The sequence below is a fragment of the Hippopotamus amphibius genome, chromosome 16, assembly GCF_030028045.1.
Source record: "Hippopotamus amphibius kiboko isolate mHipAmp2 chromosome 16, mHipAmp2.hap2, whole genome shotgun sequence".
Lineage (NCBI taxonomy): Eukaryota > Metazoa > Chordata > Mammalia > Artiodactyla > Hippopotamidae > Hippopotamus > Hippopotamus amphibius.
The window spans coordinates 13294289-13312435 of NC_080201.1; the positions used below are offsets into that span (position 1 = coordinate 13294289).

At 55.7% G+C, this 18147-nt stretch overlaps 1 protein-coding gene across 3 annotated transcripts; it reads left to right on the forward strand.

Moving 5' to 3' along the window:
• Nucleotides 1–862: 862 nt before the first annotated feature.
• FCSK (fucose kinase) lies at nucleotides 863–18104 on the forward strand. 3 transcript variants are annotated; one of them, XM_057711292.1, is made up of 24 exons: nucleotides 863–986; nucleotides 4455–4559; nucleotides 4915–5066; nucleotides 5815–5865; nucleotides 6815–6940; nucleotides 7266–7338; nucleotides 7696–7853; nucleotides 8251–8331; nucleotides 8794–8913; nucleotides 9093–9264; nucleotides 9671–9783; nucleotides 10433–10534; nucleotides 10633–10827; nucleotides 11324–11388; nucleotides 11789–12159; nucleotides 12844–13054; nucleotides 13230–13396; nucleotides 13491–13712; nucleotides 14060–14203; nucleotides 14367–14486; nucleotides 16058–16245; nucleotides 16328–16427; nucleotides 16951–17174; nucleotides 17350–18104. In XM_057711292.1, the coding sequence occupies exons 1-24, from the start codon at nucleotides 911–913 to the stop codon at nucleotides 17434–17436; spliced, it is 3423 nt and encodes a 1140-aa protein (XP_057567275.1). In that variant the 5' UTR covers nucleotides 863–910; the 3' UTR covers nucleotides 17437–18104. The 3 variants fall into 3 exon arrangements, with proteins under 3 accessions (XP_057567275.1, XP_057567276.1, XP_057567277.1); XM_057711293.1 differs by having other exon boundaries at nucleotides 10657–10827; XM_057711294.1 differs by having other exon boundaries at nucleotides 7756–7853; nucleotides 10657–10827.
• The last annotated feature ends 43 nt before the right edge of the window (nucleotides 18105–18147 follow it).

Here is an 18147-nt window from a genome sequence, read left to right on the forward strand (position 1 = left end):
GAGTTCCGGGGACCCCCGGGACAGGGACCACAGGCAGGTGATTTTTTCATTTGAGGTCACTTTTCCTGCCTCAGTTTACCCCATCGGGCCTGGTCATTATCCACAAACCTCAATTATATGTCGTTTGTGTAATTTGCAGAGTAATTTTATTCCCAACCACCTTCCTTCTGCCTTTTTTTCCCCCAGAAGACAAGTCAGATCCCTCCGTGAGGCTGCTTTTTCCCTTTAAAATGCAAAATCCCTGCCCCACTTCTCTTCAGAAAGCAAATATGGAGAGGCCTTACTATTTTATTCTGTCCTTGGCTCCCCTTCGCTATCCTCATTTTGGGCACTGTGTGGCTGAGGACATTAAGAACTACGTCAGTTTGACCTCAGTAGATGCAGTTCTGTTGAGAGTGTGCAGAATATTGGATAGAGGCCTGTATTATCTAAGATTTCTGTACAAATGTCAGGTATGACATCGGGCAAAGAGAGATGTCTTGTTTCTACAGGGTGGGTAAGAACATGAATCTTGAAGTTGGTCACACCTGACCTGCCTGTAAAAGCAGTATATGACCTTGGGTAGGCTATTTCATCTCTTTAAGCTACAGTTTCCTCACATATAATGTGGGTGTTGTAAAATTCAATTCATAGGGTTGTTGAGTGAGTCACATGAGCTAATACTTCAAGGTGTCTTTGGCATGGTGCCCGAAAAAGACACTCCCTAAGCTACCAACACCATTCCACCTTTTGTGTTCTCATGACGCCCTTTAGACTGATCTGGTAAGGTATGCTACTTAGCCTTGGTTGATTTCCCCAGGCCTTCCCTGATTTTTTCTTCTACAGGGGCATCTTTGACCTAGAGAAAATTTCAGAGCCTTCACTCCAACCTGCTTCAGGATCAAATTAAACTCTCCTGTTGCTTTTCCCCATGGGAGAGAACTACCATTCATTGAGCTCCTGCTGTGTGCCACATATTTTTATATTTAATGCAACCATCCTAGGAGGTTGGTATCTTTGGCTCCATTTTTCAGGTTAGGAAACTGAGGCTCAGAGAGGTTAAGTAACCTGCTCAAGATCACACAGGAAAAGGCAGAGATAGGAACAGCCCCTAGGGGTTAATTCCCAGCCCAGGACTCTTCCTCTGCTCCAGTCTCTAGTAGAGTACAGTCCAGATCGTGCTGTCCTCCCTCCTCTGCCTGTGACTGTCACTACGCCAAGAGCAAGACTGGGCTCAGACCTTTGAACTCTCCTTGGGGCATTTCTTTTTCCCTCTCTTTTAGCACCTTTGCTTGCGATCAAACGTTATTATCACCATTACCTAAATAAGAATCTGAGAGACCCAGGTCCCAGTCATGGCTGCAAGCATCAACTAGCATTTGTAAAGTGGACAGAATGCTCACCTGGCACTGGTGTTGTGAGGATGAAAAGTAGTGTCTTAACTATGGGTCAGAGAGGATAGGTGCCAGAGCCTGCCGGCAAAATGGATCAGGTCCTTAGGCAAACACGACGCGGCTTAGAAAGAAAGACAGACAGACACACAAAAGATGGGGTCGAGAGGATCAGAAGCCTAGAATGCAGAAGCATTCCAGAGCCACTGACAAACTCCTTTATTATGTGGCGGCTTTTTATACACTCTCAGAACAAAGGGGGACATCAAACAAAATGACTCCTTCTTTGTTATAACTTGTTCTATCTCTTCAAGGGCACCAGGAACTTGCGTAGTAGCTTGTACCGTACATGGTCTCAGGATGTTCTCATACGATAAGGAGTCTGTGGGAACACATACTGCAGCCCAAGGAATCACATGCTCTTTGTTTAAGCACATACTCAAGGTCAGGGGTGGCGGGACAGAGAGCTATGTTTGTTTTACACAAACCCTTGAATTAAGGCAGCTCCCAGGGCCATGTCCTGGGAGCAGGACCCCTTTCTCAGGGCGGCTCCCCGCAGGTAGGTGATTTCACTTCTCGTGGCTGTTATCATTAATGCCATCCCCATTTCATTGTCACCTTGTATTTGGTATTTTACATACATTTAGTACTTTTTTTCAGTCCTACAAAGTAGGTTCAGTGCAGTGGTTAAGAGAATGGACCCTGGAAAAAAGGTGTCTGAGTTCAAATTTGGCTCCACCACTTGCTAGCTGTGTGACCTTAAGCAAGTCACTTCATCTCTCTGTGCCTCAGTTTCTTCATCTTTAAGGATAAAGAAAATACTTCCCAGACAGTAGAGGTTCTTACAGTAATTTTTCCTTTGATGGTGCGAAGAGGAAGATATAACCAACCCCATGTTGGTTCATGTCTTTGGAGAAGCATACAAGATGGGATTAGACTTGCAGGAGATTTATTGGGGGAGGAAAGAAGGGGAGGGAGCTGGAGGAAGCAGGGAAAGCTGTCAGTTTGCTTTCCAGGTCTGCTTTCTGTGACAGAGCACTGGAAGGAAGAAAGGAGGGTTGGGTAGAAGGCTCTCAGCCTGCAGTGCAGTTCTAAGACAGTTTCCGTTAGGTTGTTGGGGACTTCTAGAGCCATGGATACCTGTTGGGATCCCCATCTTGTAGGACTGGGTCTGTCTTCTTCATGTCACTGGTTGGTGGGAAGCATGGCCTCCGTGTAAACAACGTGGGGGCATCTGTCAGGTATGCTCCCTACCACAGGAGGCCAGAGAGGATTAGGGGTGTCGAAGATCCCACAGGGAGTTGGTGGCCAGTCTGGAATCCCCAGCCGCCACCTTTACTGGGAAGGCCAGATGGGTAACCTGGGGAATGCCTTTGACCTCAGGTGCCCGGCCGAGATCTCGAGCTCAGATTTCCCCTCTGGATTTCCCTCCTGAACTGAGCAGGGAACAGAGCAGTTTCTGTCCGTGGTGGAGGCCTTCCCTGAAAGCGCGTGGGAGTGTGGGTGTTGCTAAGTGGCAGTGTCTGCCAGCCTTAACCATAGGCTTGGCGGCAGCAGAGTCTGGAATAAGAAGAAACTGTTACCGCAGTTCAGGTTTCCTGTCCGCTCCGGCTGGGGTGCGGGTTGACTGTGGACGGACACGCGCTCAGGGCACCTCTGGGGTGGCGTGCACTCCGTCCACCAGCCCTCCCCATGCTGAGCTTTGGGGGCTGGAGGGAAGAGGTGGGGGTGGGCTGCTGCATGGGACAGCAGCTGGAACCCTGCCAGAGGTAGATGCCCGTGTCCTCCTAGGGACTCATCGGTAGGGGTCTTGGGGAGGCCCGGGGCTCCGGAGTCAGAGGCGTTTCTTATCTCGTAGGAGAGGCGTGTTGGGGGACAGGAGTGGTCAAAGCCGTAGCTTTGGCCTCGCTTTCCCCTCACTTGGTCCGAGTGTCCCGGAGGAAGATGGCTGACAGGTGGGGGTGTAGCCCCCCTCTGGTTTGAAGCCTCTGGGAAGAGAGGTCCCCTCTGAGGTCCCTGTAGTGGGTGCTGTTGGCATGCTGCTCTGGAACAAACTTGTGCACCCCTCACAGAGCCTTCCCCTCTTCCAGGGAATTGCCCACAGCCTCAGGAGCCTGAACGTGAGAGCCTTCCTCCCCCCAGCTCAGAGCCAATGATTGGATGATGAGGGGCCTGCGGTACAGAAAGGGCAGCCCCTTGCTTTAAGGTGGGACCTGCTGTCAGCCCCCCGCCGGCTCCCCTTACTTCCTCTCCTGAGGAAATCTCATGCACCCTGATTGATGAAGTTAAAGATGCATTTATCGCATGACCTAGCCAATCCCACACCTGGGTGTCTGCCTGGAGAGATGAAGTCTTATGTTCATACTAAATCTGCACACGAATGTTTATAGCAGCTCTATTCATTATGAAAACCTGGAAGCAGCCCAGATTTCCTTTAGTGGGTGGGTGGAGAAACAGACTGTGGAATGTCCATGTGATGGAGTACTGCTTGGCGAAAAAAGAGAAAGAACTATGGATATGCATAGCCAACTTGGATGAATCTCAGAGGCATTATGTTGAGTGAAAGAAGCCAATCTCAAAAGATTACATTTCAACTGTAGCTTTGGAGAGCCGATGGCTGGTTGTCAGGGGTGAGGAATGGAGGAGGGTGTGACTATAAAGGGTTAGCATGTGGGAGCTTTTTAATTTTATTTTACTTAAAAATTTTAAAAAATTATTTACTTATTTTGGCTGTGCTGGGTCTTAGTTGCAGCATGTGGGATCTTCAGCTGCAGCATGCAGACTTCTTAGTTGTGGTTTGTGCACTCTTAGTTATGGCATGCGGACTCTTAGTTGCAGCATGCATGTGGCATCTAGTTCCTGGACCAGGGATTGAACCTGGGCCCCCTGCATTGGGAGCATGGAGTCTTACCCACTGGACCACCAGGGAAGTCCCATATGGGAGTTTTTTTAGATGCAGATGGTGGTAGTTACCACAAGAATCTATACGTGTGTTAAAATTCATAAAACTATTTACAAGCAAAAAATCAATTTTAGGGCATGATAATTTTGTAAACAATCACATATACTCGTATTTTTGTCCAGGAAGCCCTCCAACTTTGGCCAGAATGGAGCAGCCGAAGGGGGTTGATTGGACGGTCATCATCCTGACATGCCAGTACAAGGACAGTGTCGAGGTCTTCCAGAGAGGTAGTTGACCCTCCCTCTCCACTCTGCCCCTAATGTGGAACCCCCTCCCCATTCCTTGCCACATACCCCTAAAGCCCCAGGAGTTGGGCAGACCTGGGTTCAAACCCAGATTCTGCTTCTTCCTCGTTATGTGACCTTAGACACATGTCACTTCACTGAGACTCGGTTTTCTCATCTGTGAAATCATCTGTGAAATGGGAGTAATTGTGCTTACCTCACTGAGTTGGGAAAAGATCTAATGAGCTACTAGATGAAAAGCTGCTACGTCAAAGGTGCTGTCAGGAGGTTTGCTTTAGGTGCTTGGGACCAGGGTGGGGAGGCTGGGGGGCAGGTCCCAGTCACGTTCTGACCACAGAGCTGGAAATACGGCAGAAGCGAGAGCAGATCCCCGCCAGCACGCTGCTGTTGGCCGTGGAGGACCCGGAAGTTCACGTGGGCAGTGGAGGAGCCACCCTCAATGCCCTGCTGGTGGCTGCTGAGCACCTGAGTGCCCTCGCAGGCTTCACCGTGAGTGCTTCTCAGGTGCCCCTCCTTGGCATAGTGGGATGGGGGCTTCAAACAGAGCCTTGTCGAGGCCCCCAGCTCTTTGGGCTCCATTGCTCTGCCCAGTTCAGGTTTGGCATCAGTTTTTGCATCTGTAGATGGAGCAGACTCATCCAGGTGAGGGCCGAACGCAGGGGCAGCCTTTGTAGTGGTTTTAGAAAGTCTGAGCCAGTATCTCAGAGGTAGGCTTTCTGGCTTCTTTTGAGAAATCTCATCTTGCTACCCTGGACGCTCCTTCCCACATAGACGTGGTTTGCAGCGGCCCCCTCTGCATAGAGCACGGGCCCACGTGCCACACACACCCAGCCGCTTCACTAGGTCACCTTGCCTGCATGGCACCCTGGCATAGGGAGTGTGGGTGGTCCCAGGCATGGACACACTCTGGCTGTGGGGGTGGCACCGGCAGGGGAGGGGCCCCTGTGTGGTTGCCATGAAGCTGACTCACTGTGAGTCACCCCACCAGCCAGCCCCACGTTCTTGCCTGCAGTCTTCCTACAAACAGGGGGCAGGGGGGTGTCCCACCTGGAAGGCCACTGTGCCTCCTTATCCAGGCGCGACCAGGGCTGCCTTGTGGCCATGGCTCTTGACCTTGCCTGTTGTTCCTTTGGTTCTTGTGTGGACTTGCGCTGGCGTTTTTCCCTGGACAGGAGGGTGCCATCCTTGGGTGCCATCTGCCCAGACCTCTGTCATCAGGGCTCTTCCACTTTGACAGGTGGTCACATCAGATGTTCTGCACTCGGCCTGGATCCTTATCCTGCACATGGTTAGTAGAATGCCGGGCAGGGGCTATGCAGAAGGATGGAATCATTGATCCTCAGGGCTGCACGGGACTTTAGGGGTCTTCTGTCTTTGTGTGCGAGGTGTCCATTGTGCACATCCTGAAGAATCAGAATCAGAACTGACCCAGGTGTCCAAAATAGGGAACCAGTTAAATATAAACAGCATATCCTCCTGGTGGAATATTAGACAGTGATTAAAAGGTCCATTTAACTCTCTGCATTGACCTGTATGTTGACCAGCTCTGTGACCTGGGCCTCAGTTTCCTCATCAGTAAAATGAGGATGGCAGCAGTTCCTACTTCATGTGGATGTGCTGAGATGACCCATTAAATGCTTAACTCAGGGCCTGGCCTGGCTCACTGTGAGCGTTGGTGAATGTATTTTCTTTGTTCGGTGAAAAAGGCCAGCCCCACAAGTTTGTATAGAATGATCTCAGCCTTTTTAATTAGAAGTTTGGTTGAGATCATTGTAGATCCACATTTAAGAAATAATCCAGAGAGAAGCCTCTGGAAACTTTGCCCAGATCCCACCAACGGTCATATTTTCCAAAACTATAGTGTAATCATGGCCAGGATACGGACATTGATATGGTTCCTAATCTTATTTCTCCAGTTTGACTTGTAAACTCCTCTGTGTGTGTGTGTGTGTGTGTGTGTGTGTGTGTGAAGTTCTGTCATCTCCACCTTTTCCATTTTTATAAAAAAGTATGCGTATGAGGTATACAAAAGGGTACAGCTCAAAATGAGGGCAATGGCTATTATCCCTGAGGGATGGTTTTTCTTTTTGTGTTTCTGCATTTTCTAATTTTTTACCATAATCATGTAATCTAAAAAATCACATGAGAAAACACTTTGTAAAAGTCCTCTAGCTTGATGGCTTTCCACCCAGGCTCTCTGCCTCAAGCTCTTCTGCCTGTCCCCGCTCCCGCCCCAGGGCCGAGACTTCCCCTTCGATGACTGTGGCCGGGCCTTCACCTGCCTCCCTGTGGAGAACCCCCAGGCCCCCGTGGAGGCCACGGTCTGCAACCTGGACTGCTTGCTGGACATCATGAGCCATCGGGTGAGGCGGGCGTCCACCACGGGCCTTGTCCTGCTGCTTTCCCGCTGCGCCACTAGCCTAGTCTGTGCTGGCTCAGACGGGGGATGCCAGGAACAGTGGCTTTGGGTGCCTGGAGTTAGTTAGAGCTTCAGGACGTTAGTGTTGGCCTCACTGGGGGGAGGTACAGCCCCAGAGAGTAGGCAGGAGGGCTGGCATTGGCACCATGGATCTAGGGAGGCCCCTGTTGCCTCAGCAGCCCGAGTGCCCCGGAACAGGCTAGGCTGTGCTGTGTGGAAGCAGAGGAAGGGCTGGACCTGGCCACGAGCTGCATTCTCTCTCCCTACAGCTGGGCCCAGGCTCCCCGCCAGGCATTTGGGTCTGCAGCACCGACATGCTGCTGTCTGTTCCTCCAAACCCAGGTGAGCCTGAGAAGGCTTGGGACCGCCTTCCCTAGCCACAGCCAGCACAGGCTCTGCCTCTCCTCACCCACCCCGTCTCTGGGCCTGGCTGCTGCCCTTTTCAGAAGGGAAGCTGTAAGGTTTGAAGGTTGAAGCCTAGACCAGGCGGCAGGGCTTCCCCTGCTGGGCCTCAGTCTGCCTGTCTATAGAGTAGAGATACTCAGTCCTGTCCCCTTTGCCCCAAAGGGCTCTGTGGATGAACTTTGAGGGTGAGGTGCTGTCATTCTCCCAGAGGAATTTCCATTTGGCTTTGGAAACCATATTTTGTTTAGAGGTACCTGGATGCCCCTGCCCTGAGCTCTTGCCTCCTCCTGGCAGGGATTCCCCCCTTCCTTGGGTCGGGGTCCCTGGAGAGCCTCCTGACTCCCCCACCTGCAGGGATCAGCTGGGACGGCTTCCGGGGAGCCAGAGTGATCGCCCTTCCTGGGAGCACGGCCTATGCCCGGAACCATGGCGTTTACCTCACTGACTCCCAGGTAGTGCCCCTGGGGCCGCAGCGTGGGCAGCTGAGCTGTCCTGGGATGGCCTCCTGGTCCTGTGCTCTGGGCAGCCTCGTCCCGGACTTTCTGGCACGGTCTGGATCTGAGGAGTTTCCCCCATGGCAGCAGCTCTTGTGCTCACTTAGTCTCTCGCCAAACATGAATGCCCCTGACCCAGTACCACGCTCCGCTCGGGCTCGAGGCTGTGGAGACATGCGAAGCCTGCCCTCTGCTGTCGGGGTGGGGGCGGTCCCAGGCACTTGTGTCCCTGGGAATATGCTGGGACCTGTCAGACTCATGTCCTAGGTTTTCATCTGGAGAACACCCTTGTGTGCCCTCCTTCCTAATCCTCCCTTGCTTCCTTCCCCAACTCTTGTTTTCTGCTCCCACATAGGACGTCGTTTTGGACATTTACTACCGGGGCACCGAGGCAGAGATACAACGATGTGCCAGGCCTGATGGGCGGGTACCACTGGTATGGCCGCCAGGGCAGAGCTCCACTCCTTCTGGGGAAGGCTAGAACCAGCATCTGAGGAAGCTCTGGAACTGGTATTTAGGGGAGCAGGTGGAGCCAGAATCTTAGGAGGGGCTCGCCTTGGCATTCAGGGTCATGTCCCAAACGAGACAGGCTGGAACCAGCTCATGGGATCCTTCTAGAACGAAGGACGAAGATACGAGTGGTGGATAAGAGCCTGGGACTGACCATAGGGAAGATGGAGAACTGGGTCTGGGAGGAGACCTGAGGGGTCCCAGAAGGTGCGTGCTGAGGGGCCCTTGGTGGGAGCTGCCTCCAGTAAGCCTGGAGTCGGGGTGCTGGGGTGGCCCAGAAGATGAGTGATCCTCTCCGGTGCTTGGTCCAGCTGCACACGCCCTCCCCAGCTCAGGCCCCAGCCTGGCCCCAGGGTCTCCCACCTGACCCTCGTGGGGGCCCCTCCAGGTTTCTGGGGTTGTCTTCTTCTCTGCGGAAACGGCTGAGCACCTCCTGGCCACCCATGTGAGCCCGCCTCTGGATGCCTGCACCTATATGGGCTTGGACTCTGGAGCCCAGCCTGTCCAGGTGACTGGGACTGGGGGCTGGGGGGTCCTGGCCTGGGCAGGAGGCACTGACACGGGCAGCTTGGCTGTGTGACCTCAGGCCAGTCCTTTCCCCTCTCCGTCTCAGTGTTTCTGGAGATGGACCTGCCCCAGCTCCGCCTAGGAACCCGCTAATCGCATTGCTTCCCACCCTTGTCCCAGCTGTCTCTATTTTTTGACATCTTGCTCTGCATGGCCCGGAACGTGAGAAGGGAAGAGTTCCTGATGGGGCGGCCCCCGGAGATGGGGCAAGGTGACGCGGACATCGCGGGTTACCTGCGTGGAGCCCGGTCTGAGCTGTGGAGGGAGCTTCGCGGTCTGCCCCTCACAGTGGGTGGGTACTGCTTCTCGGCTCTCCAGGGTGGGGAGGCCATGGGAGTGAGGGCCCCCAGAACGAGGCTCCCATCCTACCTTCCTGGCCCCCGGGCTCTTGGACCAGGCAGACCTAGTGAGTGCATGGACTGGACAGTTACCCTCTCCCAATTCAGAGTCCCCTGTTGAGATAACTCTTTCCTTCTTCCTTTGTCTCATTTCTGGGCTCCAGTCCTGGTCTTTCTACTTTCTAGCTGTGTGATTTTGGGCAGCCTTTCTGGATCCCAGCTTCCCCATCAGCACCATGGGCTCATTTCCATGCCTGCCCTCCCAGGTCCTGATGAAGATGTGTCTTCTGGTGGGAGGCCTGGCCTGGTGTCAGAGCTGCAGCAGGCAGGGGGGTGGGGTCAGTACTTGTATCTTTACAGCATACGTCCCTGACGGCAGTTACAACTACATGACCAACTCAGCCAGTGAGTTCCTGCACAGTCTCACATTCCCAGGGGCTCCTGGGGCCCAGGTCGTGCACTCCCAGGTGGAGGTAAGACCTGCCTGGAGGTAAGGCCAGTAGAGGTGCCTACGGGGTGCCTGGAGACAGGTGGAAATGGGGACGGGAGGGAACAGCTCATGCTTGGGACAGATTATCTATGAGTGTAGGTGTTATTATCCCAATTTTGCACATGAGTCACTGGAGGCTCAGAGAGGTTAAGTTACTTGCTTCAGGCCACAGAGCCAGTAAGTGGCCAAGTCAGGATTCTACATCCAAGTCTGACTGATTGAGAAGCTAGAGAAGACTCCCCTCTACCCTTTCTGAAGGGTCTGCTTGGGGATTCAGGCAAATTCTTGGCGATAGGGGCAGGTAGAGTTCAGAGGTGGCCCTCAGGGAGGCAGGGGTGGCGGTAGCTGGACAGGTGGGAGAGGTTTTCTGGGGGAGCTGCCATCTGGTGGGATCTCTATTATTGGGCTCACATTTGCTCTGGAAGAGAAGGCAGGAAGAGTGTGCACCTGGAAGAACAGCAGGAGTCAAGGTGGGATGGGAGTCAGCCTGGGGCTGGGGCCAGGGAGGTATAGAGAGGGATCTGGCTGGCTGCCAGGCATGGGAAGCAGCAGGAATTCTGGCCTTGGCTGTGGAGGAGGTTTGGGGCAGCCCCTGCCCTGAGCCCTCATGGCTTTCCCCCTGGCTTTTACAGGAGCAGCAGCTGCTGGGGGCTGGGAGCTCTGTGGTCAGCTGCCTGCTGGAGGGCCCCGTCCGGCTGGGTCCTGGGAGTGTCCTGCAGCACTGCCACCTGCGGGTGAGGCCTGAGAGTGCAGGCAGAGGGAGGGCAAGGCTACAGTGGCCAGGGTCTGTGTGTTTTGTGGGGTGATGTTTGGGGTTCTGCTGCCCATGCAGGATCCCTGCCCTCTCCCCTGCCAGGGCCCCATTCACATCGGCACTGGCTGCCTCGTGAGTGGCCTGGACATGGCCCAGTCTGAGGCACTGCACGGCTTGGAGCTGCATGACCTCGTCCTGCAGGGACACCACGTGCAGCTGCACGGCACCCCCAGCCGGGCCTTCACCCTCGTTGGCCGTCTGGACAGCTGGGAAGTAGGTGCTCGGCTACCTCCCCTTGCCCTCATCGTTAGGCTTTGGGGAGCCCCGGGGGTCCCAGCTCAGCTCCCACTGTACTGCAGGCCTCTCCAAGCATTCACCTGAGGGACAGGCAGTGAGGAGAGTGTGGTTGGTAGAGTCTCAGCAGGCCTTTACCTCCCTCCTCGCTGCTTGGAGGCGGGCTGGGTGGGGATTCTTATCCCCATTTTTCAGGCTGGAGACTGAGGTTCAGAGAGGGAGGTGACCCACCTTAGGCTGCAGAGCCAGTTATGGTGGGCGAGGCCTGCAGCCAGGATTCTGCTCCAAGTTCTAGGCACCTGGGCAGGAGCATGGAGGCTCCAGGGCCTGACGCTGTGTTTCAGAACCTGTTGCCTACATACCCCTTCTCTCTCTTCCTGTCCCCTCTTGAGCAGATCCCGGTCCTCTGGCCTTATTGTCCCTAACCCCTTCCTGTGGCCCCTGAAGCCCTGACTGCTTCCTTCTCTTCCCCCAGAGACAGGGGACGGGAACGTATCTCAACATGCCTTGGAGTAAATTCTTCCAGAAGACAGGCATTCGGTAAGGTTGATGGCCTCATGGGCCTCCGTGGGTCTCGGCAGCCAGGCTGGTAGCTGCTTGGAGGCTCATCCGGCTCCTGCCCCAGAGCAGCCCCCGCCCCACCCCCCACCATCCCTGGGGCCTGGGGTGGTTTTGAGCAGCCTGAATTTGCCCTAGCATCTTCTCCCTGGGCGACTCCGAATTCCTGGCCATGCTCAGGCTTTGGGATTTTGTTCTGCGCCTGGGAAAGGAGGCAGGGCAGCTGGGCCTCCCTCCCTGAATTGCCGGCTTGTGCCGCCTCTGGAGGAGTTTGTCCTGTCCCCGTGAGTGAGCCAAGCCCCAGCTGCCAAGCAGTCAGGGCTTGCTGACCAGACAGGAGCCCTTGTTTGCCTCCTGCTAATGTGTCTTCTCCCCACCTCAGGGACTGGGACCTGTGGGACCCAGACACGCCCCCCACTGAGTGCTGCCTTCTCAGTGCCCGTCTCTTTCCCATGCTCCACCCCTCGAGGGCCCTGGGGCCCCAGGATATGTTGTGGATGCTGGGCCCCCAGGAGGATGGGGGCAAGGCCCTAAGGGCTTGGCGAGCCTCCTGGCGTCTGTCCTGGGAGCAGCTGCAGCCGTGCCTGGACCGGGCTGCCACGCTGGCCTCCCGCCGGGACCTTTTCTTCCGCCAGGCCCTGCATAAGGTGCGGCATGTGCTGGAGGCCCGGCAGGACCTCAGCCTGCGCCCGCTGATCCGGGCTGCTGTCCGCGAGGGCTGTCCTGGGCCCCTGATGGCCACGCTGGACCAGGGTGAGTGTGCTGGGCACCCGTGCTGGGAAGCCAGACCCAGCATCACCTGTCCTGTCTGCCCTCTAGGTCATCAGCCTGAGGGGACTAGGGAGTCATGAGACTTTAAAGCAGGGGAGAGACACAAATGGAGTTAACTTTTAGGTTTCTGGGAAGCTCCATTCCTGTCATTAGGGAGTTTGGTGAGAGGCAGAGGCCTGGGGCTGAGCCTCTGGGGCCTACGAGTGTTGGCAAAGCCTGCATGTTCTGCGCTGGGGGCTGGATGTGGGTGAAGAGCTTCAGCACAGCCCCAGGGGGTGAGGCTGGCCCTACGTGGGGGCCCAGGCACACTGGCTGGGGGCTCAGCCTTAGCCTCACAAGGCAACGCCTCGTTCCCCGTTTAAGTCATTCACTCACAGCCACACAGCTGGTTGGTGGGGGGCTGAGACTGACTGAACCCAGGTGGTTTCCTCCTGAGCCTGAGCTCTTACTCATTATGGGCATCCTGGGTGGGAGAGTGCAAAGGATGTCTGGGCTGGGGTGGGTGGGATGAGAAGAACTTTACCACGCAGAGGAGTGGGGAGCATTCCCAGGCCAGGATACCTCTTGGGCAAAAGTGAAGAGGTACGAGGGGTCTGGGGTGTTTGAGGGCAGGGGACATTGGGGGTGGGTCCTTTCCCTAGCTACCCCTGACTCCTGGTCCCTCAGTGGCAGCTGGTGTGGGAGACCCTGGCGTGGCAGCCCGGGCACTGGCCTGTGTGGCGGATGTACTGGGCTGCATGGCAGAGGGCCAAGGAGGCTTACGGAGTGGGCCAGCTGCCAACCCCGAGTGGGTGCGGCCCTTCTCGTACCTGGAGTGTGGAGACCTGGCTCGGGGCGTGGAGGTGCTCGCCCAGGAGCGGGACAAGTGGCTGAGCAGGTGGGTGCTCATGATGTTGAAACCCTTGGAGAAGCCCCCAGACATCCTTGGAGGTGGAAACCCAGAGAGAGGTGGGGCGTCCTCAGGCCACTCAGGGCAGTCAGGTCCCCAAACCCAAGCAGCCCACCCCCAGCTTGGGGCTCCGTGCCGCCATCTCTCCCTTCCCTCCTGGCAGACCAGCCTTGCTAGTGCGAGCTGCCCGCCACTACGAGGGGGCTGGGCAGATCCTGATCCGCCAGGCTGTGATGTCAGCCCAGCACTTTGTGTCCTCAGTGCCGGTAGAGCTGCCAGCACCTGGGCAGTGGGTGGTGGCTGAGTGCCCGGCTCGAGTGGATTTCTCTGGTGAGCCCCTTGTGGGGAGTGGGGGTGAGGGTAGCCACCCCAGAGCTGAGCTGGCAGCCCCTGTGACCGGCTTGGTCTTGTTCAAATGCCACAGGGGGCTGGAGTGACACGCCACCCCTTGCCTATGAGCTTGGTGGGGCAGTGCTGGGCCTGGCTGTGCGAGTGGACGGCCGCCGGCCCATCGGGGCCAGGGCTCGCCGCATCCCAGAGCCTGAGCTGTGGCTGGCAGTGGGACCTCAGCAGGACAAGATGGCCATGAAGATAGTATGCTGCAGCCTGGATGACCTGCAGGATTACTGCCAGCCCCATGCCCCAGGTCAGGGCACCAGTGACATGTGCAGGTGGGGATGGCACACCCAGCCAGCTGGGGGATGGGGCCAGAACCTGAGAGACCCTGCAGGCCACAAGGGCCTGGCCTGAGGGTGAGCCAGTCAGTTGGAGGAGCCCTGACATTACCCTGGTGCATGCATGCGCGGGAGGTAGAGTTGGCACATTTGCTGGTGTTACGGAGCCCAGAGGCCCTTTTGTGGCTTGGGGATGGGGTCTGTCCTGCTGCTGGGCTTTTATCCCCTAGATGAGCCCCAGGCCAGACTGAGATGGGATGGGGTGTCTGTTTCCACCCCTGGAGACCAAACTCTTTGCCGGGTGCTGCTCACTCCACAGGGGCGCTCTTGAAGGCGGCCTTCATCTGTGCGGGGATCGTGAGTGTCCACTCCAGGCTCTCGCTGAGTGAGCAGCTGCTGCGTACCTTCGGGGGTGGCTTTGAGCTGTGTACCTGGTCTGAGCTGCCCCATGGCTCTGGCCTCGGTGAGTGGGGCCCTGTCCCCCTGCTCCCTACCGACTCCACTCCCCCTTAAAACTTCGCCTCCGATCCCCTCCCTGGCCTCTGCCCAGTGGAGAAGGAGTGGGTGGGGCAGGACTGGACTGGGCAGAGCTGCTCCATGGCTGGTACTCTCTCCATGCCCTGCAGGCACCAGCAGCATCCTGGCGGGGGCTGCCCTGGCAGCCTTGCAGCGGGCTGCAGGCCGGGCAGTGGGCACGGAGGCCCTGATCCACGCAGTGCTGCACCTGGAGCAGGTGCTCACCACAGGTACGGACTGCCCCAGGGCAGGAAGGAGGTCACTAGCACTTTTTTAAGGGCCTCCAGGGGCTCCCCTAGACTTGCAGAGAGCTACAGAACTGTGCTGCTCCTTACAATGGTTAGAGCTTCCTTCTTATCACTCTGACCCTTTCTCTCTGGTGGTTTTCAAAATGAAATATTTCTACCTTAAAGGACTTGATGTAGGAGCACCTGCTAAGGGTTAGAGTCTGTGCTGTACCTTTCACGTGTGTTAGGTATTCCTCATGTTGCCCCCAGGGCAGTCCCTCAGGGCAGGGCTGGCTTTGGAGTAGGGGCCAGGACCTTCAGCCTGCTCTTCAGCACGCTGCCCCTCCCTTGGGCTAGGGCCACTTGTGCCCCGCCACCTCCAGCATGTGAGCGGGCACCCAGTGCATGGCGTGATCACACGGGATGTCACTAGCCCCAGGGTTCTCTCTCCCACTCATCACCATGGCCCCTTAGCATCCACGCACAATGGAGAGCAGCCAGAGGTTTGTCTGGCTCTGGGGTGCTCTGGTCACCTCAGGATGTCAGCCTCATCTCCAGCATGACCCTGGGAGGGAAACTGCCACAAAGACATATAGATGCCTGATTTGGTATCTTTTCTGGCCACTTGGTAGCCTCGCTCCCTCCTTTCATTGTAATGGTTCACACTGCATAATAGGTAGTCATTAGCAAAAGGTGCAGATAGGGAAGCCTTTTTAATTTTCTTTTGAGGTGTACCATTCACATCCTTCGTTTGGTCAAATGACAACTATTTATCGAACACCCACTCTGTACTGGGCCCTGGGGATAAGACGAGCACAAACAGCATCCTTGCCATCAAAAGTATTATGGTCTGTTGGAGACAAACATTAACCAATAGCCACTCAAATAAATGTATAATTATGAGCTACGCTAAGTGCTCTGAAGGAGAGGGGTGCAGTTAAGGAGTTCTTGACATTCCAGGCCTCACACTAACCACATTTTGGTTGTAAAGTTCCAGATGCCTCCTGCCATTTGCATTCTACACTTGAAATCCTTGTAGGCCCTTCTCCAGATATCAAAGGCCTATCCCAGAATCATCTCAAGTTTTGACATTTTTATATAGCTGCAAGAAGAAAAGAGATCCATACCTTTCATTAGTAAAGCAAAATGTGAACAAGCTATTTTAAGCTCGATAAGAAATGCTAAGAAGCTTATTTCCACCATCGGCAACCTTTATCAGGCAACCCAGGGTGCAGGAACTGTTAGGCCATAGGGAAGGTCCTATGTTCTACCTCCTCAGGGGAAGAGGTTAGTGTAAGGTCTTAATCATTCGAAGTAGTTTACCCCAATTCCATTTACACATGGGCCTGAGCATTCTAAGCTTGGCTCCAGAATGAAGCCCCTTCCCTTGCTGGGCTCGTTCTGCTCCCAGGGCAGGGGCAGAAGCTGCACAGCTCACCTGACCCAGCTGAAATTGCAGGGAAGCTGTCTTCCCATACTGGTCCCTGCCAGGGATGCAAGGCCAGGAGCCTGAACTGGGAGAGGGAAGCTGGACCAGATAGGCTGCAACACTGACAGGGCCCGGGCTCTCGCAGGAGGTGGCTGGCAGGACCAAGTTGGTGGCCTAATGCCTGGCATCAAGGTGGGGCGCTCCCAGGCTCAGCTGCCGCTGAAGGTGGAAGTAGAAGAGATCACTGTGCCTGCGGGCTTTGTCCAGAAGCTCAATGATCACCTGCTCTTGGTATATACTGGCAAGACCCGCCTGGCCCGGAATCTGCTGCAGGTGAGCCCTGGCCCCAGAAGGGAGGGAGGCAGACAGCTCAGCTAGGCTGAGCCTCACTGCACCCCTCGTGCCCCATGTGCAGGATGTGCTGAGGAGCTGGTATGCCCGGCTGCCTGCCGTTGTGCAGAATGCCCACAACCTGGTGCAGCACACCAAGGAGTGCACTGAAGCCTTCCGCCAAGGTAAGGTGCTTCCTCCCTGGAGCTCAGGCACCAGGAGTGAGTGCCTGTTGCCTGTGGGTCTGAGGCCAGGGGGCTTTGCAGTCTTGGTGCCTGCCCTACGTATGAGGCCTCTGGGGACAGAGGCCTACTATTTGTCCTCTGCAGGGTCTCAAGCTTAGGTGGGAGTCATATCTCAGAACAGTACTTCCATCTTGGGGAAGGCCTCCAGCCCCACCTACCAGGAAGCAGATGAGGGAAGAGGCTTGGCTCCATAGCCGAGATCCAGGGAGTCAGAGCTGATCAGGGCTACACAGTTCAGTGAACCCTGTGCTGGGTACCATGCCAGCTGCTCTATGCTCATTAGTCCTCAAACAACCCTGTGAGATGGGCTTTATCAACCTTGTTTTCAGCCAGTACTGAACCCAGGTTCTTAACTATGACATTGGTTAAGTAGTGGCTCTTGGCACCCCATCCAGTCTGCACATGGGCACTGAGTGAATATCCTGGCTCAGGCATACAACTCGTCTCTCTCCCCCCACTCCAGGGAGCCTGCCTCTGCTGGGCCAGTGCCTGACGTCATACTGGGAGCAGAAGAAGCTCATGGCTCCAGGCTGTGAGCCCTTGGCTGTGCGGCGTATGATGGATGTCCTGGCCCCCTACGTGCATGGCCAGAGCCTGGCAGGGGCAGGTGGCGGGGGCTTTCTCTATCTGTTGACCAAGGAGCCACGGCAAAAGGAGGCTCTGGAGGCTGTGCTGGCCAAGACTGAGGTATGGTATGATTGGGGTATGGTAATTGGTGGGGGACAGGAGCCCTCCCTGTGGCCCACCAGTTAACCAGGGGCTACAGTTGTAAGTCCCCTTGGCTCTGTAGCCACAGTCCAGCCTCCCGAAAGCCTAAAACCCACCCTGAGCCCTCTAAACACCTCCTGTCCTTTGCTCCTAGGGCCTCGGTAACTACAGCATCCACCTGGTGGAAGTGGACACTCAGGGCCTGAGCCTGCAGATGCTGGGGACTGAGACCTCAGCCTGATGCCCCTTCTCGTGAGGCTTGTCCCTCTGCAAGATGAGAAACCGGAGCTATGGCAGCCCTTCCCATCCTTCCCCCGTGGGGGCACTCAGTCTTGTACTCTCCACCCACTTGTGAATCTGCTTCCAAACGAAGCCAACCTGAGCTTACGCCAGCCTTTTCTACAACTTTGTGATGCAGAGGCAGTGCTTGGGATCAGGACTGTGACCTCCTGGTTGACAGTGGCCTAGGCTTGGCCTCTGCTCCATCTGCACATAGGAAGGTCCTCTCAGTGCCCCTGTGGCCTTTACAAATCCGATGGCTCAGCTTGGGCCTTGGCCTTCTCACTCCATGAGGGCCTGGAAGAAGGGGATGACAACCAGCCTTGGCAGATGGCTGGGGTCCCTTGGTAAGGCCAACCCTGAAGAGGCCCTTTGTGGCATTTCCTGTGGCCTTCCTTAGAGGTCAGGCTTTTGTGTGAGTAGATACTTCCTGTTCCGCATTCACTCCTGGGCTGACTTAATGGGGGAGTGGGGACAGGGGTGAAGGTCCACACTCATGTCTGTGGCAGAGAGCCAGGGCAGTCCTGCAGCAAGTCACTGCTAACCGAGGTCTTAACCAGCAACTCTGCCATGTGCCTGTGGGCCGTGGGTGCTCAGGACTGCAGTCTTCTTGGAATAAATTCACTCTGCCCTTCAAGACTGTCCCCATAAAGATCTTTTTTGTCCTGCTGGG